This window comes from Oncorhynchus mykiss, chromosome 6, assembly GCF_013265735.2.
Source record: "Oncorhynchus mykiss isolate Arlee chromosome 6, USDA_OmykA_1.1, whole genome shotgun sequence".
NCBI classification, from domain to species: Eukaryota; Metazoa; Chordata; class Actinopteri; order Salmoniformes; family Salmonidae; genus Oncorhynchus; species Oncorhynchus mykiss.
The window spans coordinates 50,380,086-50,403,519 of record NC_048570.1 but is presented as its reverse complement, the minus strand read 5'-3'; the positions used below and the strand labels follow the sequence as shown (position 1 = coordinate 50,403,519).

Below are 23,434 nucleotides of genomic sequence, written 5' to 3'. Positions count from 1 at the left end.
AGGAAGGTGAACAAGAACCCAATGGTCACTGACAGAGCTCCAGAATTCCTCTGTGGAGATGGGAGAACCTTCAAGAAGGACAACCATCACTGCAGCACTCCACCAATCAGACATATATTTAAATAAGTCCTGAGCGCTCTGGAGCAGGTTCTCAGACTGGGGCGAAGGTTCACCTTCCAACAGGCCAATGATCCTAAGCACAAAGCCAAAACAACATAGGAGTGGCTTCGGGACAAGTCTCTGAATTTCCTTGAGTGGCCCAGCTAGAGCCCGGACTTGAACCCGATCGAACATCTCTGGAGAGACCTGAAAATAGCTGAGCAGCGACGCTCACCATCCAACCTGACAGAACTTGAGAGGATCTATATATATATATATAATATATATAAATCGTTTTGCTCCATCATTATGGGGTATTGTGTGTAGATTGATGAGGGAAAAATAAATGTAACCAATTACAGAAAAGCTTTAATGCGGAAAAAGTCAAGGGGTCTGAATACTTTCAGAATAAAACTGTATATTAGTGTTTTATTTTTCATAATGAAAAAGTTTAACATTTTCTTCCACTTTGACAGAGTATTTTGTGTAGATCGTAGACAGAAAATTATAATTAAATCAATTTGAATCACACTTTGTAACAACAAAAGGTGGAAAAGTCGAGAGGCTTGAATACTTTTTGAAGGCACTGTATCTAGCAAACTAGGTAGACGAAAGCAAACGCTAAAAGTATTTGAAAAAAGCTTAATCGTATTTAATTATTGAAGTATCTGGTGAATATTGCTGCTGTTCAAATTCCTTTCTTTCTAATCTGTCCCTAAGTTGTAGTTCATGTAAAAAAAAATGTGATGGTTGACTTGGTTTTTAATACCAAATAACATAGACAGCAGTGCTACACTAAATGGAAGTTACCTGACAATTTTTACAGCACTCTCCATAAGCACACTGTGCTCTACCCTTGAGCTTGCAGGTCTTGGCTTCACAGCACGGGTCCTTCTCACATTCCTGTAGGGGGAGAAACAAACACCATGAACAATCAGTGAGCAGGAGGCCACCATCACAGACTATTACGGCATTCTTCAAAAATACTGCTGTAGTCCGAAACGGCACCCTACTCCCTATATCAGGGATCGTCAACTGGCGGCAGTAGTTCTGAATGGGGTTAAGGAGAAAAAGAGCAAAATGTGGCCTTAATTAGCTGGCTTGCTTAGCTAGCTAGCTTCTCTAGGCTACTCCAGTCAATTCAGGCACTGTTATATGGGATGATAAATAACATTGTGGCTGGCTGCTACGAATTAGCTAGTCTTGGCTGTAGCCGATTATCATCTCACTCTCTATGTCTCACTCTCTATATGTTTTTTAAAGTAGTTAAATGTCCCATATTCCTAGCACGCCTTGTGACTTTACAAACTTGTTGAATACATTATGCATTATGTTTTGTGTTTTAGATGATGTTGTGACCAGTAGAAATTAAATGGTAAATAATGTATTGTGTCATTTTGGAGTAACTTTTATTTTGCATAAGAATATATTTCTGAAAACTTCTATATTAATGTGGATGCTACCATGATTACAGATAATCATGAATTAACCTTGAATAATGATGAGTGAAAAAGTTTGAGGTCATACCACCAAGATATGCGAATCTCTAACCATTACCAATAACAGGGGAGGTTAGGATTTTTGGAGAGTATGATATTAATCCCTCTAACTTTCTCACTCATCATTCATGATTATCTGTAATCATGGTAGCACTTTAGAGCCCTGTCTATGGGCCTATCATCATATCAGGGTTGGAGTATATTCAATTTTAATTTAGTCAATTCAGGAAGTATTCCTCTTTTTCAGTTTACTTCCTGAATTGACTTACCTGAAATGGAAATGATACCAACGTTGCACCATATCACTTTGTAACGGTCACCTTGTCTGAGCCACAGTCACACTCCTCTCCCATGTCCACCAGTTTGTTGCCACAGTAGGGGGCACTGTAGCCCTCTTCCGGACGCGGGATGTTAAGCAGGCAGCTTCCTCCCGTGTTCAGGATCATCTTCTCAAAGTCATCGGCGCTGCAGCTGCTGAAGTTCCGCGAGCCACTGAGAGGGAGTAAGAGACAGAAGAAGCTGGGTTAGTACCAGGATATGTGATGGTGTAGAGTGAAGTTTCCCCGAGACGACACTGATGCATTTTCCCCACTAATGGTTAAAGCTAGGATTGGGGCTGGGGAAGCTGATCCTAGATATGTTCTTTGGGGAAACTTTGCACCACAGTAATATTTGACCCTCCTTATGTAAGGACAGATCAGATGGGAAAAGTGGTGAAATTAGTCTGAGGGTCGAGGAAAACTCACGTGGCGCCCGAGTTCATAATACAACTGGTGACCCCGCAGTGGCAGTTACGCTCGTTGTCGTGGTTCATGCCCAGGTTGTGGCCCAGCTCGTGGGCCACGATGGACGCAAAGGACGGGATGTTGTTGTTGGTGAACTGAAGGCAGAGAAAGACAAAGAACACTCATTAGAAATCAAATGAGGGCTATAGGCTAAACAGCGTGGACACACAATTGATACATCCCAAATGGCACCCTATTCCCTATATAGTGCACTAAATTTGACCAGGCTCTGGTCAAAAGTAGTGCACTACATAGGGAAAAGGGTGCCATTTGCGACACACACCCTGCCCATCTTTACTCTAATTGCGTGTAAGACCAGTTCAACTTGACTTGGGTGTTAAGGGCTGTCCACACCAAGGATGATAACTATAACAATAACGAGTGAACAAGAGTGTTCACACTACAACGATAACTACAAAAGCAGTTGAGAACGATAACGAGAGCCAACGTTTGGATCACTTTCAGAGAGATTCTTTATAAAACATTGACAACCAATCAAAAACGCATTCTATTGAAGTGTACTTGGTTGTAGGTGCGCGAGGATGCTCGAAGAGGAGAGAGTGGAGTCAATAGTGGAGCTTTGATTCTTGCACGTTGACAGGTTAATATTTTTAGCACTAATAAGCTTCTTAAATTTGGCTACACAACTATAGCCTCTATCTTCCAGCGGTTACAGTGCGCAATAGACTAACGTAACCTCACCCCATTCCGTACAAATGTGCGTAACCCCGACATTCAAACGAGGCTGCACTGAAAACTAAAATGGGACTGTAGTGACTGTGTTGGCATCAAACTCCGGGGTGTGAACTACGTTTCGATTCAGAGTTGATTGAGATGGTCATGGACTAACAGTATTGGAGGAAAAGATGAGAAAACTGACCCATCTGACGCTGTACGTTACATGTGTCACTACGTAACGTACAGCTCGCATTTGCAACTCATTTTGTGCCGTACAGCCTCTTTCCACCAGGGGTAGCCGTTCTCTCGCAGATTAAAATCATGCTTAACCATATACAGTGCCTTGCGAAAGTATTCGGCCCACTTGAACTTTGCGACCTTTTGCATTTCAGGTTTCAAACATAAAGATAAAAAACTGTATTTTTTTGTGAAGAATCAACAACAAGTGGGACACAATCATGAAGTGGAACGACATTTATTGGATATTTCAAACTTTTTTAACAAATCAAAAACTGAAAAATTGGGCGTGCAAAATTATTCAGCCCCCTTAAGTTAATACTTTGTAGCGCCACCTTTTGCTGCGATTACAGCTGTAAGTCGCTTGGGGTATGTCTCTATCAGTTTTGCACATCGAGAGACTGACATTTTTTCCCATTCCTCCTTGCAAAACAGCTCGAGCTCAGTGAGGTTGGGTGGAGAGCATTTGTGAACAGCAGTTTTCAGTTCTTTCCACAGATTCTCGATTGGATTCAGGTCTGGACTTTGACTTGGCCATTCTAACACCTGGATATGTTTATTTTTGAACCATTCCATTGTAGATTTTGCTTTATGTTTTGGATCATTGTCTTGTTGGAAGACAAATCTCCGTCCCAGTCTCAGGTCTTTTGCAGACTTCATCAGGTTTTCTTCCAGAATGGTCCTGTATTTGGCTCCATCCATCTTCCCATCAATTTTAACCATCTTCCCTGTCCCTGCTGAAGAAAAGCAGGCCCAAACCATGATGCTGCCACCACCATGTTTGACAGTGGGGATGGTGTGTTCAGCTGTGTTGCTTTTACGCCAAACATAACGTTTTGCATTGTTGCCAAAAAGTTCAATTTTGGTTTCATCTGACCAGAGCACCTTCTTCCACATGTTTGGTGTGTCTCCCAGGTGGCTTGTGGCAAACTTTAAACAACACTTTTTATGGATATCTTTAAGAAATGGCTTTCTTCTTGCCACTCTTCCATAAAGGCCAGATTTGTGCAATATACGACTGATTGTTGTCCTTTGGACAGAGTCTCCCACCTCAGCTGTAGATCTCTGCAGTACATCCAGAGTGATCATGGGCCTCTTGGCTGCATCTCTGATCAGTCTTCTCCTTGTATGAGCTGAAAGTTTAGAGGGACGGCCAGGTCTTGGTAGATTTGCAGTGGTCTGATACTCCTTCCATTTCAATATTATCGCTTGCACAGTGCTCCTTGGGATGTTTAAAGCTTGGGAAATCTTTTTGTATCCAAATCCGGCTTTAAACTTCTTCACAACAGTATCTCGGACCTGCCTGGTGTGTTCCTTGTTCTTCATGATGCTCTCTGCGCTTTTAACGGACCTCTGAGACTATCACAGTGCAGGTGCATTTATACGGAGACTTGATTACACACAGGTGGATTGTATTTATCATCATTAGTCATTTAGGTCAACATTGGATCATTCAGAGATCCTCACTGAACTTCTGGAGAGAGTTTGCTGCACTGAAAGTAAAGGGGCTGAATAATTTTGCACGCCCAATTTTTCAGTTTTTGATTTGTTAAAAAAGTTTGAAATATCCAATAAATGTCGTTCCACTTCATGATTGTGTCCCACTTGTTGTTGATTCTTCACAAAAAAATACAGTTTTATATCTTTTTGTTTGAAGCCTGAAATGTGGCAAAAGGTCGCAAAGTTCAAGGGGGCCGAATACTTTCGCAAGGCACTGTACACTTGTAAGAAAACTTCATTATTCATGATTTTTGTCTAAATTAATATAATTATTGTTAATATTAAACTAATATTTCATGACTAGGGTGCCAATTGCATTTTTTTGCACGCCATTACTGCGAGCCATCATGACACTCAAAAGCCAGCACAGCATTCATTTTGTTGGAAAGGGGAGAAATTGTGCTTTACAATGGCATTGATATTACAGTTGATCTGGAAGTATTACGTTTTTTGGGGCGCAAAAATAAGGTCAATTGTACGGACCAAGGCAATGTGCAAAAGTGAGTGAGTTTACGTTATAAGCTACGGACGCAAGCCTCTTTAGTATGTGCACGTTATTCGAATATACGAACTGATGTGTGAGTATGAATTTCTGTGGCCCAAAAATAGGCCTATTTTAACATTGAAAATGTTTTTCTCCATTAAATTGAAATATCCACATGACATTGTTACTTACAAGGCTATACCATGACATTTATAATGATCAATTTAATAAAACAAACTTTTAAATGTCGTTTTTAAAGACATGCGCCCCATAAAAAAGCCTGGTAGCCGTCCGGTAGCCTTCAAGTGTGTAGCTTGTTGTTTATCTTGGCCAATCAAAGCAGCAAAGAGTCTCAATGTGTAACAAGTGTAGTGGCAGTTCACTAATGCAATGCCAGACGGAATAAAATCACAGAGTTAAAAGTTAGCGAAATGAGAAAGAGTAGACTACAACGAGCAACCTTCAGGTAGGCTGTTGTTTTATGTTTTATTTGAATGGGGTCTCCATTGGCTACTCCAGTTAATACAGGCACTGTTATATGGGATGATAAATGACATTGTCTGCTACAAGTTTGCTGGTCTTGTAGCGTCTCACTCTCTGCCTCCGTCTGCTGGCTCCCATCTCACCAGGCACCTTTGCAGCAATAGTGCACCAGGTTTTTCCTCAGGTAGCAATGCTCAGGTTAAAAACAGCCATTTTAAAAAAAAAACATGTATTTTGAAGATCCGGATATCCAACAAAAATTCATGATACTATTCGAATTGTGAAATTATTTAAAATCCTCATCCCTACTCCGTTCTCGTGAAATTCCAGGAAAAGCTATAGGCTACAAAAGACTTACGATGTTTATTTCATGTATTTTGTATTCTAGTCCTAATAGCCTTCACATGGAGAGAAGCAGGCTTGCTGCTGTTAATTGCTGAATGTAGGCCAAATGAGCTGTCGGGGATCACTTTTGGCAAGGGATAACATTTTTGCAATGGAAATGGTTGCACAGACAGAGATGAGCAGAGTGAAAAAGATCCAAACAAATTGATAACCAGCAGAAAAATAGAAATCACTTGCAAACCACTTGAGCAACGAGGAAAGCAATAACGTAAAAAAAAGGTGGAGACTTTCCTATAGTGTGGATGCTCGCCAACGTTTTATAGTTAAATTATACCCATCATCCTTAGTGTGGATGCTCGCCAACGTTTTATAGTTAAATTATACCTATCATCCTTAGTGTGGATGCTCGCCAACGTTTTATAGTTAAATTATACCCATCATCCTTAGTGTGGATGCTCGCCAACGTTTATAGTTAAATTATACCTATCATCCTTAGTGTGGATGCTCGCCAACGTTTTATAGTTAAATTATACCTAATCATTATAGTTATCATCCTTAGTGTGGATGCCTGCAAAAAATAAAGGTTGTCAGTTTCTATATGATGAAAGGCTGTTTAGTATCTATCGAACAAGAAGCAACTACGCAGAGACATGCACGGAGTGTGAGGTGAGGATATTAAAGGAATACTACACTCAAACTATATCTGTTAGTATTTTGGTCATTAGTCCACTGTTAATGCAATCCCCCAAAATGTTGCATGTCAGCAGTTAAGATGGAGCACTTTCAGTACAGAGAAATAACAGGTATGATGTGTTTTACATGACATGATGCATTTGGGAGAGTAATCAGTGGAGTCTCAAAGGAGCAACTGTTAACTCGAAACACAACGACAAGGTTCCAGTTTAACAAACTTTACTATACCATATGAACACACTACAAGGTAGCCATCGCACTCCAGGCTAGGTCCATCAACAGCAAGACTTCCCGCGCAGGCGCACACTTGACAGAGTGATGGCACCATAATAACAGAAATATAGGGATACTTAAACCATGAACTAAACAATCTCCCACTTTTCTTTAAAAACAAATAAAACATAATTAAATGTCCAAGATTATTCAAGTTCCCCATTACAAATGGGTTGTGTGACAAAGTTTTTATTTGTTTTACTCAAGCTGCCACTTTCCATTACCGAGAGCTTGTAGTAGCACAAGACTGGATGCTCCTTTTTTAGTCAGACAGTGGTCGATCATAGCATCCGCTGGATTCTCTGTGCTTGAATAAGTTCCTTGATGCTGCTAATCTCAAGTTTAAGTATTTTCTCTGTGACAGACTTGGTTAACTTCACAGCATCAAATAATGAGTAGTTGTCAGTGACACAAACTACAGGTAGAATGTGCCGTTTTGTCTCATCAGTGGTAAGCTCTGAGAAGAAAGATCACATTGTCAATTCCATCCGCAAGAGCAAGAGTTTCTCCAGCAAGTGTGCTTCGGACAACCCTTCTTATCCTTTTTGACTGCCAAAAGAGGTGAGAATCTTCCTCCTTCACCCATTAACACAATTAGATGTCCACCTTGTGTGCCTCCATCTGTAAGGTTCCCTAGCGACGCATCACTGAAGACAACTAGTTTCAAATAGTCACCTTTTCCAACAAGCTGAAACTTTAAAGTCACTTGTTGTAATTTCAGTTCACAAACAACTTTGTTTGTCTCATGAATGGTTTGTACAGTGGCGTGTTTTGTGTTAGATGCCAAGTTGCAACCATCAAATAACAGGTCTACTCTGTCTAGCAACCCATAGGACAATTTCTATCTTTGACCTCAATTGATCAGCTTCAATTCCAGAGGGGAATTCCTTTGTACGGCTCTTGAAGAATCTGTGGATGGGTTGAAGATTCTTGATATAGCTCTCCTGTTGCATCAGTATTGCTCCATCAACTGTAATAAACTCTATGCCAACATAACAAAAGTTATCATGCTCCTCACGGCCGACCTGGAAAACAGCTTTGAGGTGTGGAGTCACAGTTGTAGCAAAGGTCTGTGAGCCACCCCTGATAAAGTCATCAACATGACAGGCAAGTACTCTAGTCACATTGCAGTCTTGATCAAGCCAATAGAAGACAGCAGGATCCACTTGTGACATTTTTCCACCTCTATTCAGCATTGTTGCCTTGACTTTGTTGTACCAGTAGAGTGATGCATCTGCCAGGCCATACACACACTTTTTTAGTTTCCACAGTGTTCCTTCGCTCTTAGCTTCAGGCGGAGGTCGGATGTGAATGTCCCTTGACAGCTCTGTTCCCTGCAAAAATGCAGATTTGATGTCTATGGGAATTAAGTTTACATTTTTTCTGGCAGATCACTGTCATCAGCAATCGGAGTGACTCTGAGGCGCATGTCGGTGACTCTTTTGGGTGTTCTTTAGCAGCCAGCTCCTCAAAACCTCTAGCCACTAGACGTGCTTTAGGCACTATTCCAGTTAAGGATTCTTTAAGGGTACACATCCACCTTGTTGAGACACATTTTTGGCCAATGTCTTTGACTTCCTCAAACACTCCAATTTTTCCTCCAATTACTGAGCTCATCTGGCTTTGCTGAGTCAAATTACACATCCTTTGTTTCAAGAACATTATCATTTGAATGTCATTCTGCTTTTCTCTATTTTCCATTGGTTCAATTCTGAGATTATCTACCAGTGACAGGTCAGCTGACCCTGTTGTACCAGAAAGTGTAGCTGGCTCAGAGTACTTGTTGTACCAGTTCTGGTGTTTTCCTTTTGCTTTTCCTGCTCGTCCAATGGCGGTTGCTGTATGTGGAATACCACTTTCTCTGTCCATGTATTTAACAGTTTGTCCAGTTTTGATTGTCCAGATTGGAACAACCATGTTGTCTTAACACGTGGCTGTTGTTAAATGTTTTCCTCATTTGAACGCTCAACAATATTATCTGTGGCATGGTTGAAGGGCTCTGCTCCATTTCCTGTGGCAGTTTCAGTGTCCATATCATTGGACGCGACATCTGGTAGGTTTGTGTCTGTTACTGTGTCCTTTTTGTCATTTTCATTAGGAGACTGATTCTCAGCAACAGCCCCTCTATCTTGTTGATCATTTACTTTCCGCAATCTTGAGTGATGCACCCTGACAATGGTGCGCCCGTGCCTCACAAATATCCCCACACCATCTTGGCCAATGACTACTCCCGGTTCTCTCCACTCGACAGTCAACTCGTTTGTAGTACACTTGGTTTCCAGTTTCAACTTCTCATATTTACATGGACTCTGTATGATGTCTTTGTCTAAAATGTTTACACAACAGTGGCCTGAGGTAGTAAGTTCAAGAGTCACTGGTTGTTTAAACATCACTGCCTTGTAATTTTTTATGTCTAGTACAGCCAATCCATTCTTGAGGGAAGCTTTGCATAATAGTAAGGGGATATCTGTAGGGACCACCTCTGTTTCAATGTGACACTTAGTCTGAACAATTTTTGCTGGTATCTTAGCTCTCTTGGTAGAATGGACGATTCTCCCATCTCCAAATTTGAAAGCTCTGTTGCTTGGTGTGTCAATCATATTGTGTACTTCTTTCATATTTAGTTCACTGACATAGCTATCATGCCATTTTGCACCACACACTGTCCGTGTACATGCAGTATCAATCACAGCAGTTTCTAAAGATTCAACTATAAAACTCTCAGTATCAGAAGCAGATTCGTTTGAAAACAGTGTAATTTTACACTGCTCTTCCTCTGTTAGTTTAACTTGTTCATTTTTATGAGGACAGTCTTTAACCCAATGATAAGTGCTTTGACAAATAGCACATTTTGATCTTCCATATTTGTCCAGCGGATTTGTGCCGGGCAATGGCGCCCTCTTCTGGTTGTCTTGAGAACGTGACTTGTTGGCACCTTTTCTCTGCTGCTCAGTGTAACATGCTGCGTCACTCACTTGCATTCCATCTGTTATTGGCGCGACAGACGTCTTCACCAAAAACTATTTTTAGTGCCGACTTCATTGATACAAAAGTCAGCACAGTACAAACAGTTAAAGCCAACTGTTTCTCCCTACCATATAGACAGGCAGTATCTAGCAACTTGAAAGCTAACACCGCATCCGGGAGAACCATGTCGTACTTGCGCATCCTATTGTACCTCTGTTCAAAATCAATGATGTAGTCCGTCATTGCAACCGAAATATCTCTCGTAACACTGTCAAAGTTTGAATATGCCTCGTAGGCACGGTCTTTCTCTTCTTTAAGAAATACAGAATCCAGTGCTCTGATCAAAGTTCCCATACCATCCTCTTTGTTCAAATCCTCAACGGTATTTCCAGTGCTGTATCTCTCGCTCTTCCCTCGAGCGATAATACCACCACAAGTGCTTGCTTTTTAGTAACCCGTGTCCAGATTCCTCTCTTCTCATCGAAGCGAGGTGGCACATTGTAGTTATTAGCCATCCTCTGCTACCAATGTTAACTCGAAATGACACAACGACAAGGTTCCAGTTTAACAAAGTTTACTATACCATATGAACACACTACAAGGTAGCCATCGCACTCCAGGCTAGGTCCATCAACACTTCCCACGCAGGCGCACACTTGACAGAGTGATAGCCCCGTAATAACAGAAATATAGGGATACTTAAAACATGAACTTTAACAGCAACTTACTGCGTTGATCCCTCCCCCGTGACTCCGCGAGCAGACAGTGCTGACAAAGGCCATCCCAGCAGTGCCCCCAAAGCTCTTCTTCCTGGAGAGACAAAAAATACAGAGAGTCTATGTAGCGAGAGACATAATAAACCCAGTGAAAAATTACTATTTTGTCTCTCCTGGGCCCATGTTCATCAAGTGTCTCAGAGTAAGACTGCTGTTCTAGGATCAGGTTCCCCTGCCCATGTAATCTTACTTATTATGATCGTAAAGGCAAGACTGGTCCTAGATCAGCACTCTGTATTCTATGAGGTTAAAGGATAACTACACTCAAAAATGATGAATATATATATATTTTTTTTGTTGATGTCAGTGGTTAAGTTGAAGCACTTTCAGTAGAGAGCAAAAACTATGATGATGTATAATGCCTCATATGATGCAAAACTGTACAAGGACTCACAGAATAAGCTGGGCGCTGTCGTGGCGTCGCCGTGGCACCAGCTCCTTCTCCCTCCACTGGACAAAGCGGCTGAGCACCTCCCCGGCGCTGCCCTCAATGCTGATGGGGTTCCTGCTGGTCCAGATGTCCAGGCCCACCAACACCACACGGATGTTTAGCTCCATGTACATCTGCATGTTACAGAGAAATGGGAAGAGTGTCACAAATTGAGGCAGATCTATAGACACATCTAGGGTGTCATTTTCGTGCAAAAAATACTGTGTCATGACGTGGCCCTCCCCCTCACCACCCCTCTCTCCCTCCCAGATTCCTGGAGGAGACTCTCCTCAGGGCCAGGCAGTATAGAGAGAGAGTTTCACAGTAGAACAAAGGAACTTCTTCTACGTCACAGAACTTGAGAACTGAACAAAATCCATGTTTTGGAGAATGTGTAAACGGTCGGTGGAGAAGACAGCTACGACGGGTCTGTTTTGTTTCATGTTGTGATCTCATGGAAAACGATACAGCCACATTACCATAACTCTGTTTATACAGGAGCCTCTGTTATGGAGGTTCGCATCTAATTATTGTATAAAATGAATGAGTAAAGATGAAGTCATTGGCCCGCCCCATGAACACAGACATTGATCTGGCGTCATGGGACAGCCCTTTTCTACTGTTTTCCGAATAAATCCTCTTTAGAGGACCTCGGTACGCTGAGGGGGCGAAGGTTTGAGTAGAGACCACAAAAAACTTCAGTAGAAGCTAAGGTTGTAATGGTTGTTGAATTCCTAACCAAACCATGTGGAGCATTGGCTACACTGGTGGAAATGGTTGAACTCAGACTATTGATACCGACAGAATAAGAGCAAATCTTCGATACTAATTACTAGTCTGCAGCTTGGAATTATGTACCATGGAATGCGAAGACCGACAACCGCCGAAACATCTATTCTATAAGAACATTTCTGAATGGGACTCTGAAGAATCCATTCTAACCACGAAAGACTTCTTGGAAGCAGATGGAGAGACGAGCGGATGAACTTTCCAACAGAAAGACGGATGATTCCAACAGAGATCTCTGATGACACACTGAGCGTAAATATATATTGATTGCAATGATTCCCGAATGAGTGAGCGTTCATGTGCAAAGGATTAGCATTTCCATTTTTAATTATCAACTTTGTAGTGACTCGTCTTTCCCGCCCTTCTCAGTCCACACCCACTTCCCTTTGTCCATCAAGCCGTCATATCGGCTTAGCCCACTAGAGAACCACCCCTATCATTTCCTTTTAACTATATCTACTGTTTGTTTATGCATTTCTGTGATTATTTAGTAAATAAATGATTAAGACAATTGATGTATGGATGATTCATAGTAAAGGCTGGGTTCGTGCAGATAACCAACAATTTACGACATTTGGAATGAGACCAACGTGAGATAAAGAATAATTCATTAATTGATCAGATATTAAAATATCTGAAAGTTATATTAGGAAAACTATAACTTTGTAATCTGAAGATTTTCCTTGGTGCCCCGACTTTCTAGTTAATTACATTTACATGATTAGTTTAATCACGTAATAATATTTGATAAAATATTTTTTTAAATAACAGTCTTCACTTTAATGATGCCAAAGACACGACAAAGACACAACTGTTAACATTTATCTCGTAGTGTGATCAAGAATTAAAATGAGCATTTTTTACTATACTAGCATTTATTAAACTTAATAGTTAAAAAAAAAATAGATATCCCCTCTTTATAATGCAGATTGTTAAAGAAAAAATTTAAATCACACTTCCAGATTATAATGAGGTTTATATTATATTTTGCACTGTGCACAATTCCTATGCAATATGAAACAATCTATGAAGAAATCATTGCTGTATATTCTTGGAATTGGCTTGTTTGGTATTGCAAACGTTGACTGCAACTCATACCATACTGTGTCGGAGGGTATTTGACCCTGATTGAGCACTTGTTGTATGCATATTTTTTTGTATACTTACACTGTCAACGTAGTTTGCAAGATGAATCATCTCGTCTCGCACTGCAGTCTCATTCCTGTGCATGTAGGTGAACTGTAGAGGGAAAGGACAGAAGTAAGCATTGGCTAGAGTTTCCTTTAGGCCTCATTCAAAACGTTTAAAACGGACTGGACCAAAAGTTCTTAAGCCCAATGGATATTTCAATTAGCCTGGGCATCATGTTTGTGCAATCATGCCACTCCTTGTCATATCTTTGGCATTTGGCAAAGAGTGTAATGATAGCAAAAATAGGTCTGGTACCAAAGCTAGAATTCACACAGGCCATCAAGAAATGAATTTAAGGGGTTTTTCTTGATCAAAAAGGGGATTAGGTGGTGGACGTGGTAATGGGTGCGGTCGGCCAGTCGCTGCAACTGAATTTGCTCCGGGCCCTTGGCAAGAAAACTTAAGGCCCCCACCTTGGTGAAGTTGGGAAATGTTCGCATTTTTAAGCCAATTCACTGAAATTTTACACATTTCTCCATGGAGCTGAGAAAATGTTGCAGTTTTAAAGCTAATTGCCTGTAATTCTACATATTGTGCCTTGGAGTCGAGAGAAAGATTTTATGTCATGGCTAACACTGTTTTCTGATGCGCAAACATTTTAAATTCTCCCCCGTCTAGCTTGAATTTTGGTGATAGTTCTCAAATAAACTCATCAAAAAAAGAAACGTCCTCACTGTCAACTGCGTTTATCTTCAGAAAACTTAACATGTGTAAATATTTGTATGAACAAAACAAGATTCAGCAACTGAGGCATAAACTGAACAAGTTCAGTCCTCATGGACTGCACCAGATTTGCCAGGTCTTGCTGTGAGATGTTACCCCACTCTTCCACCAAGGCACCGGCAAGTTCCCAGACATTTCTGGGGGGAATGGCCCTAGCCCTCACCGTCCAATCCAACAGGTCCCAGACGTGCCAAATGGGATTGAGATCCGGGATCTTCGATGGCAGAACACTGACATTCCTGTCTTGCAGGAAATCACGCACAGAACGAGCAGTATGGTAGGTGGCATTGTCATGCTGAAGGGTCATGTTAGGATGAGCCTGCAGGAAGTGTATCACATGCGGTAGGAGGATGTCTTCCCTGTAACGCACAGCGTTGAGATTGCCTGCAATGACAACAAGCTCAGTCCGATGATACTGTGACACACCGCCCCAGACCATGACGGACCCTCCACCTCCAAATCGATCCTGCTCCAGAGTACAGGCCTCGGTGTAAAGCTAATTCCTTCGACGATAAGCGCGGCTCCGACCATCACCCTGGTGAGACAAAACAGCAACTCGTCATTGAAGAGCACTTTTTGCCAGTTCTGACTGGTCCAACAACAGTAGGTTTGTGCCCATAGGCGACGTTGTTGCCGATGAGGTCTGGTGAGGACCTGCCTTACAACAGGCCTACAAGCCCTCCGTCCAGCCTCTCTCAGCCTATTGCGGACAGTCTGAGCACTGATGGAGGGATTGTGCGTTCCTCGTGCAACTCAGGCAGTTGTTGTTGCCATCCTGTACCTGTCCCGCAAGTGTGATGTTCGGATGTACCGTTCCTGTGCAGGTGATGTTACACGTGGTCTGCCACTGCGAGGATGGTCAGATGTCCGTCCTGTCTCCCTTTAGCACTGTATGGACATTGCAATGTATTGCCCTGGCCACATCTGCAGTTTTCATAACTGTGACCTAATTGCCTACCATCTGTAAGCTGTTAGTGTCTTAACAATCGTTCCACAGGTGCATGTTCATTAATTGTTTATGGGTCATTGAACAAGCATGGGAAACAGTGTTTAAACCCTTTACAATGAAGATCTGTGAAGTTGTTTGGATTTTTACGAATTATCTTTGAAAGTTAATTATATTTTTAAAAAAAATACAGATCTCATACTACCCCCTTCACAGAACAGAGCAAAATGGCTCTAACCAGATAAGAGGAGCCATATCTCAGACTGGCCAATAAAAAGCGAAGATTAAAATGGGCAAAAGAGCACAGTCACTGGACAGAAGAACTCTGCCGAGAAGGCCAACATCCCAGAGTAACCTCTTCATTGTTAACATGGAGACTGGTGTTTTGCGGGTACTATTTAATGAAGCTGCCATTTGAGGACTTGTGAGGCGTCTGTTTCTCAAACTGGACACTCTAACGTACTTGTCCTCTTGCTCAGTTGTGCACCGGAGCCTCCCACTCCTCTTTCTATTCTGGTTAGAGCCAGTTTGCGCTGTTCTGTGAAGGGAGTAGTACAGAGCGTTGTACGAGATCTTCAGTTTCTTGGCAATTTCTGGAATAGCCTTCATTTTTCAGAACAAGAATAGAAGAACGAGTTCTTTGTTTCTGGCCATTTTGAGCCTGTAATCGAACACACAAATGCTGATGCTCCAGACTCTCAACTAGTCTAAAGCAGGCCAGTTTTATTGCTTCTTTAATCAGGACAACAGTTTTCAGCAGAGCTACTATAAATGCAAATATTTTTTCTAATGCTCAATTAGCCTTTACATTTAAAAAAAAACTTGGATTAGCTAACACAACGTGCCATTGGAACACAGGAGTGATGGTTGCTGATAATGGGCCTCTGTACGCCTATGTAGATATTCCATTCAAACATCAGCCGTTTCCAGCTACTATAGGCATTTACAACATTAACAATGTCTACACTGTATTTCTGATCAATTTAATGTTATTTTAAATGGACTTTTTTTTTGCCTTTCTTTCAAAACAAGGACATTTCTAAGTGACCCCAAACTTTTGAACAGTAGGGTACATTATCTTATCTACATCATTTGTCTGATTTGAGTAGTTTAAGTTTACACTGAAATCTTTCTTCCATAAAAATAATAAAAAATAAAAAAATGTTTTGTTTTACACTGTATTGATTAAGCCAGCCCAAAAAAACAAGTATGTGTAACTGCCGTCCAATACGGCGACCGGAGTTTGGGCGAGTGGGTGTATGGAAAGCGAATCAGCTAATTGGACAGATTTGTTGTCACTCAAGACGGTTTTGTGGTGTAAGATGTGGAATTTTAAAAAACACTTCTCAATCAAAACCGCTTTAAACACAACCACATCCACTGCTTTCCAAAATGTACTGTTGAGGGAAGAGATTTTAAATGATGTATAAAACACAGTCTAGGTTTATCAGTCGTTGGACATTCACTCACCCTCTCATTATCCACCACCAGGAGCAGCTCTACATAGTGTGGCTGGAGCAGCACTGCCCGCTTTCTCTGAAGGGAGAGAAAGCACATACAGTACCATAAGCAGAAAATCAGCACGAAGGCACAGGCACACTTAGCACGCACACATACACACCGTGGTAACTCACCCTGAGGAGGTGGCTGACAGGCTGTTTGTGTGTGTCAGAGTGGGTGTGATGCTCTGAGTGGTCCTGTTCAGATGGGGCTAGTTGTTCCGTGTGTGGAGTGCCACACACCAGCGGCTCCGACACCACGTCCTCCAGCCGGTACACTAGGTGCTGGAAGTCCGAGGAAGACACCAGCGGCTCAATCCCATAGCTGGAGTTGTCCATGCGGAGCACCCCTCTGGAGGTTCAAACACAAAAGGCTGATCACACCAGAGTCATAAGGGGTCAATATTATTCATTATTAACTAAATGCTGATTGGTTAAAAGGCTGTGGGATATCAGATCGTATACCATGGGTATGACAAAACATGTATTTTTACTCTTCAAATTATGTTGGTAACAATATTATAATAGCAATAAGGCACCTCAGGGTTTGTGGTATATGGGCAATTTACAACGGCTAAGGACTGTTTCCAGGTACTCTGTGTTGCATCCTGCACAAGAACAGCCCTTGGCCGTGATATATTGCCCATATACCACACTCCCTCGGGCCTTATTGCTTAATTACACCATGGCATTGTTAAATACTCGTTTCTGATTGGCTTGAATGGCATTCGAGAGGGTCCATTTTTTCCCTATAATGCATGGTATATCAGCATGGTAGAATTCAATGGCTATAGTTCATTGTTACATGTTCAATGTTTGAGCTGTTTTTGAATGCAAAAGTCAAAATGAAAACATTGGCATTGTTGAAGTAGATGTTCATAATAGCAAACAAGGACTGATATTTGGTTAGCAAAACTAGCAAGTATGTTTGTTTGGTTACCAGGGCAACTACTGCAGCTATATAGTAATCTCTCAAGCAACTTCAGTGGATGTTAACAAGTCTGGGTAGTCCCTCCCCGTTTCAGTTAGTTTAGTAGGGGAATGGCACATACAGAACAGAATAATTAGCAGTTTTAAGAGGAAGGATGGTACAGGTTCTTTCCTAAAGATAATCAACTAACGGTCATTTAACTAAGATGTTAAATGTTCCACACCCACAAAACATTGCATAAACTGGCTTGTCCTTGCTGTGATACAAAAGCATGAAAGCATGATCATATGGTGTGTGGGAGGTAGGTGAAAAAGACAAAAACAAAACAGCTTGAAAACTGAGCCTGTTAATTACAATTTAGGCCAGGCACTACAAACTGAAATTACATTTTTGCCTCTACCTATACATTATGAGATTTGTTGGTATTCTGGTCCATTAATATGAGTATTTTCAAAAAAGTACACATTAAAAAAAGGTCAAACACTTGATGAAAATGTATATTTTCTTCAGTTAATCATACTATCACCAACATTGTAATGAATGTTAAACACTTTAAAATGGACATCAACTCAGCAAAAAAAGAAACGTCCACTTTTCAGGACCCCGTCTTTCAAAGATAATTCGTAAAAATCCAAATAACTTCAAAGATTCTTGAAATCTTCGGGACTGACTGACGTTCATGTCTTAAAAGTAGTGATGGACTGTCGTTTCTCTTTGCTTATTTGAGCTGTTCTTGCATTAATATGGACTTGGTCCTAAACCAAATAGGGAGATATTCTGTATACCAACCCTACCTTGTCACAACACAACTGATTGGTTCAAATGCATTGAGGAAAGAAATTCCACAAATGAACTTAACAAGGCACACCTGTTAAATGAAATGCATTCCAGGTGACGACCTCATGAAGCTGGTTGAGAGAAAGTCAAGAGTGTGCAAAGCTGTCATCAAGGCAAAGGGTGGCTACTTTGAAGAATCTCAAATATTAAATGTATTTTGATTTGTTTAACACTTTTTGGTTACTACAGGATTCCATGTGTTATTCTCATAGTATGATGTCTTCAATATTATTATTACATTAGAAAAAAAGCCTTGAATGAGTAGGTGTGTCCAAGTTGCAACTGATACACCACACACACACAAAAGTTTGGGGTCATTTAGAAACGTCCTTGTTTTTGAAAGAAAAGCAATTTTTTTGTAAATAACTATTGTAGCTGGAAACGGCACATTTTTTATGAAATATCTACATAGGAGTACAGAGGCTCATTACCAGCAACCATCACTCCTGTGTTCCAATGGCACGTTGTGCTAGCTAATCCAAGTGTATAATTTTAAAAGGCTAATTGATCATTAGAAAACTCTTTTGCAATTATGTTAGCACAGATGAAAACTGTTGTGCTGATTAAAGCAGCAATAAACTGGTATTCTTTAGACTAGTTGAGTATCTGGAGCATCAGCATTTGTGTGTTCGATTACAGGCTCATAATGTCCAAAAAGAAAGACTTTCTTCTGAAGCTCATCAGTCTATTCTTGTTCTGAGAAATGAAGGCTATTCCAAGCGAGAAATTGCCAAGAAACTGAAGATCTCGTACAACGCTCTGTACTACTCCCTTCACAGAACAGCGCAAACTGGCTCTAAACAGAATAGAAAGAGGAGTGGGAGGACTCTGTGTACAACTGAGCAAGAGGACAAGTACATTAGTGTCTAGTTTGAGAAACAGACACCTCACAAGTCCTCAACTGGCAGCTTCATTAAGTAATACACGCAAAACACCAGTCTCAACGTCAACAGTGAGGAGGCGACTCCGGGATGCTGGCCTTCTAGGCAGAGTTTCTCTGTCCAATGTCTGTGTTCTTTTGCCCATCAATCTTTGCTTTTTATTGGCCAGTCTGATATATGGCTTTTTCTTTGTAACTCTGCCTAGAAGGCCAGCATCCCGGAGTAGCTGGAGTAGCGTCACTGTTGACGTTGAGACAACATTAACAATGTCTACACTGTATTTCTGATCAGTTTGATGTTATTTTTATGGACAAGGACATTTCTAAGTGACCCCAAACTTTTGAACGGTAGTGTATATATTCTTGGATTAAATTGTTGTTTTTCTTCTCATCAATCTACACACAATACTCCATAATGACAAAAGCAAAAACAGGTAATTATTTTGTGCAAATTATTACATAAAAATATAATAAAAAAAACAGTAACATTTACATAAGTATTCAGAGCCTTGACTCTGTACTTTGTTAAAGCACCCTTAGCAGTGATTACAGCCTCGACTCTTCTTGGGTATAACGTTGCAAGATTGGCACAATTGTGGAGTTTCTACCATTCTTCTCTGCAGATCCTCTCAAGCTCTGTCAGGTTGGATGGGGAGCATCGCTGCACAGTTATTTTCAAGTCTCTCCAGAGATGTCCGATCGGGTTCAAGTCCGGGCTCTGGCTGGGCCACTCAAGAACATTCAGAGACTTGTCCTGAAGCCACTCCTACATTTTCTTGGCTGTGTGCTTAGGGTCGTTGTCCTGTTGGAAGGTGAACCTTCGCCTCAGGATGAGGTCCTGAGTGCTCTGGAGCAGATTTTCATCAAGGATCTCTTTGTACGTTGCTGTGTTCATCTTTGCCTCGATCCTAACCTGTCCTTGAAAAACATGTTGCTTCCCCGTAAGGATGGTGCAAGGTTTCCTACAGACGTGACGCTTGGCATTCAGGCCAAATAGTTCAATCTTGGTTTCATCAGACCAAAGAATCTTGTTTCTCATGGTCTGAAAGTCCTTTAGGCGCCTTTTGGCAAACTCCAAGCAGGCTGTCATGTGCCTTTGACTGAGGAGTGGCTTCTGTCTGGCCACTTTACCATAAAGGCCTGATGGGTAGAGTCCTTCAGAGACGGGAGAACCTTCCAGAAGGACAACCATATCCACAGAGGAACTCTGGAGCTCTGTCAGAGTGACCATTGTTTTCTTGGTCACCTCCCTCACCAAGGCCCTTCTCCCCTAATTGCTCAGTTTGGCCGGGTGGCCAGCTCTAGGAAGATTCTTTGTGGTTTGACACTTCTTCCATTTTAGAATGAGGGATGCCAGTGTTCTTGGGGACCTTCAATGCTGCAGACATTTTTTGGTACCCTTCCCCAGACCTGCGCCTCGACACAATCCGGTCTTGGAGCTCCAAGGACAATTCCTTTGACCTCATGGCTTGGTTTTTACTCTGACATGCATTGTCAACTGTGGAACCTTATACAGACAGCTGTGTACCTGTCCAATCAATTGACTGTACCACAGGTGAACTACAATCACGTTGTAGAAACATCAAGGATGACCAATGGAAACAGGATGCACCGGAGAGCAATTTCAAGTCTCATAGCAAAGGGTCTGAATACTTGTGTAAATTAGATATATTTTTTATAACTGCTTTTGCTTCGTCATTATGGGGTTTGAACCCCGCTCTCCGGTGGGGAGGCCTATTTGATAGCACCTTGTTTTGCTACTAAACCACAGGCTTTGAACACCGTCCTGGTAATCTTGACAGCTTAAATCCCCCCAACCTCTCAAGTCCAGAGCGTTGTCACTTTATAACCGAACACACAAAAAAAGTATTTGTTCTTGCAAATTTGCTGCAAACTAGATTGAAAAATATAAGCAAAACATGCAACAATTTCAGTTCACATAAGGAAATCAATTGAAATAAATTCATATTCATAACACTATGGATTTCATATGACTGGGAATACAGATATGCATCTGTTGGTCACAGATACCTTCAAAAAAAGGTGGTGTGACCTCATGCAGTGCAACATCGTCGCATATAGTTGATTATGGCCTGTGTAATGTTGTCCCACTCAGCTTCAAAGGCTGTGCAAAGTTGCTGCATATTGGCGGGAACTGGAACTCTCTCGTACATGTCAAGCCAGAGCATCCCAAACATGCGCAGTGTGTGACATGTCTGGTGAGTATGCAGGCCATGAAAGAACAAACATTTTCAGCATCTAGGAATTGTGTACAAATCCTTGCAACATGGGGCTGTGCATTATCATGCTGCAACATGAGATGATGGCGGTGGATGAATGGCACAACAATGAGCCTCAGGATCTTGTCACGTTATCTCTGTGCATTAAAGCTGCTATTGATAAAATGCTAATTGTGTTTGCAATTGTTGTCCATGGCTTATGCCTGCCCCATACCATAACCCCACCACGGAGAACCCTGTTCACAACATTGACATCTGCAAACCGCTCGCCCACATGACACCAGACACTATGTCTGTCTGCCATCTGCCCTGTACAGTTGAAACTGTGAATCATCCATGAAGAGCACACTTCTCCAGCATGCCAGTGGCAATCGAAGGTGAGCATTTGCCCACTGAAGTCGGTTACGACGAGGAACTGTAGTCAGGTCAAGACCCTGGTGAGGACGATGAGCATGCAGATGAGCTTCCCTGCAATGGTTTCTGACAATGTCAGAAATTCTGAGGTTATGCAAACCCACAGTTTCCTCAGCTGTCCTGGTGGCTGGTCTCAGATAATCCAGCAGGTGAAGGGGCTGGATGTGGAGGTCCTGGGCTGGGGTGGTTATACATGGTCTGCAGTTGTGAGGCTGGTTGAACATACTGCCAAATTCTCTAAAATGATGTTGGAGGTGGCTTATGGTAGAGAAATTAACATTAAATTCTATGGCAACATCTCTGGTGTACATTCCTGCAGGCAACATGCCAATTGCGCGCTCTCAAAACTTGAGGCATCTGTAGCAAAAACTACACATTTTAGTGTGGGCTTTCATTGTCCCCAGCACAAGGTGCACCTCATATGCCACACCAGTCAGGTGGATGGTTTAACTTGTTAATGTACAATATGTGTATGGAACATTTGACATCTTTTATTTCTCCTCATGGAACACTTTACATGTTGAGTTTATATTTTTGTTCAGTATAAATAGTGTGCAACAAAATGTCGGCAGAAGTTTGCAAATATATGCCACTAGTTGTGAATCTGGGGCACACGTGGCAACAATATTTATTGGCACTAGTAGGAAAAATATTACCAGAAGCCATTTCTTGTGATCACGAGTTTGAAAACCAGTAACTGTTAACGACCAGTCAAGCTAGCTAGCTATCTAGCTACCTACCGAAGTTGTCCAAGTTATTCAACTTCCAAACAACTCTTAAATTGTGTTAGCTAATTGATACGTGGCTAGCAATGTCATGTTTTATGGGATAGAGTGCAACACTTTTTGTTGCTATATCAATCTGTCACCACCACTAACTGGCTAGCTGGTGTTAACATATTTCAAGTTTCAAATGTTATTAGTAGTATGTAAAGGTACGCATGGTATACATCGTCCAACAAAATGCGTTTTTGCAGATTCCTCAACAACGCAACAAAATTATGGACAATAAGAATACAAAATGTTGCAAAATGTATGTGATAGCTAGCTAACTAACTAATGATTTGCTTAAAACACTGATATTTGTAGGTGTTAAGTTGCTGTCTTTAAGCTAATACCAATAATATGCATGCCAATATGCTAGTGTCACTGTTCAGTAGCATGTTAGCTAGCACAACAGCTAAGGTAGCAACAATATGAGCTGACTTGGCATCAAAGCAAACTTTCACTTTTGCAGATGGATACTCTCCCCCTACCCGTGGTGTTGGAAGAGGCTGTATTGGGAGAACACTGTGAGAACAAGTTAAAGGAATGATTGGTTATGGGTGGATTTTTCCTTTAAAGTTATGCGAGTTGGTTTGGAGATACAACATTTCAATATTGTTAATACACAAAGTAACCAAAAACCTGATCTAATTGGCATATCCATAATGAGTTTGCAGCAAATTTTCAGCAAACAGAATGTTCGGCACAAATTTGCCGCAACAGTTTTCCACAAAACTCATATTTTTACATGCAAATTAGCTTACCCCAAATTTGCGGCAAATTGGCAAAAGATTGGCCAGAAGCCTGTTTTTTTTTGTTAAGGGTTACCTTAGTCCAAAGCAGATACTCATGGCCACAGATGATCCCTCCACGCCCTCCACATAGCCCCGATAGTGACAGTGATCCTGCGGAAGGGATAAAAGAGAATGGCGGCTCAGTAATGTCTTAAAGAGTCAAACAACCACATGTAT

At 41.4% G+C, this 23,434-nt stretch overlaps 1 protein-coding gene across 4 annotated transcripts in view; it reads right to left on the bottom strand.

Moving 5' to 3' along the window:
- The window catches only part of adam9 (ADAM metallopeptidase domain 9), a 77,948-nt gene that overhangs the window by 14,463 nt on the left and 40,051 nt on the right, over window positions 1-23,434 (bottom strand). For all 4 annotated transcript variants that reach the window (XM_021606717.2, XM_036980388.1, XM_021606716.2 and 1 more), the window contains 9 exons: window positions 23,292-23,368; window positions 16,533-16,749; window positions 16,369-16,434; window positions 13,206-13,277; window positions 11,214-11,383; window positions 10,772-10,853; window positions 2,345-2,478; window positions 1,919-2,090; window positions 910-1,002 (listed from right to left, as the gene is read on the bottom strand). In XM_021606717.2, coding sequence (XP_021462392.2) covers window positions 910-1,002; window positions 1,919-2,090; window positions 2,345-2,478; window positions 10,772-10,853; window positions 11,214-11,383; window positions 13,206-13,277; window positions 16,369-16,434; window positions 16,533-16,749; window positions 23,292-23,368 — 1,083 coding nt within the window. The remainder of the gene's footprint in view (window positions 1-909; window positions 1,003-1,918; window positions 2,091-2,344; window positions 2,479-10,771; window positions 10,854-11,213; window positions 11,384-13,205; window positions 13,278-16,368; window positions 16,435-16,532; window positions 16,750-23,291; window positions 23,369-23,434) is intronic.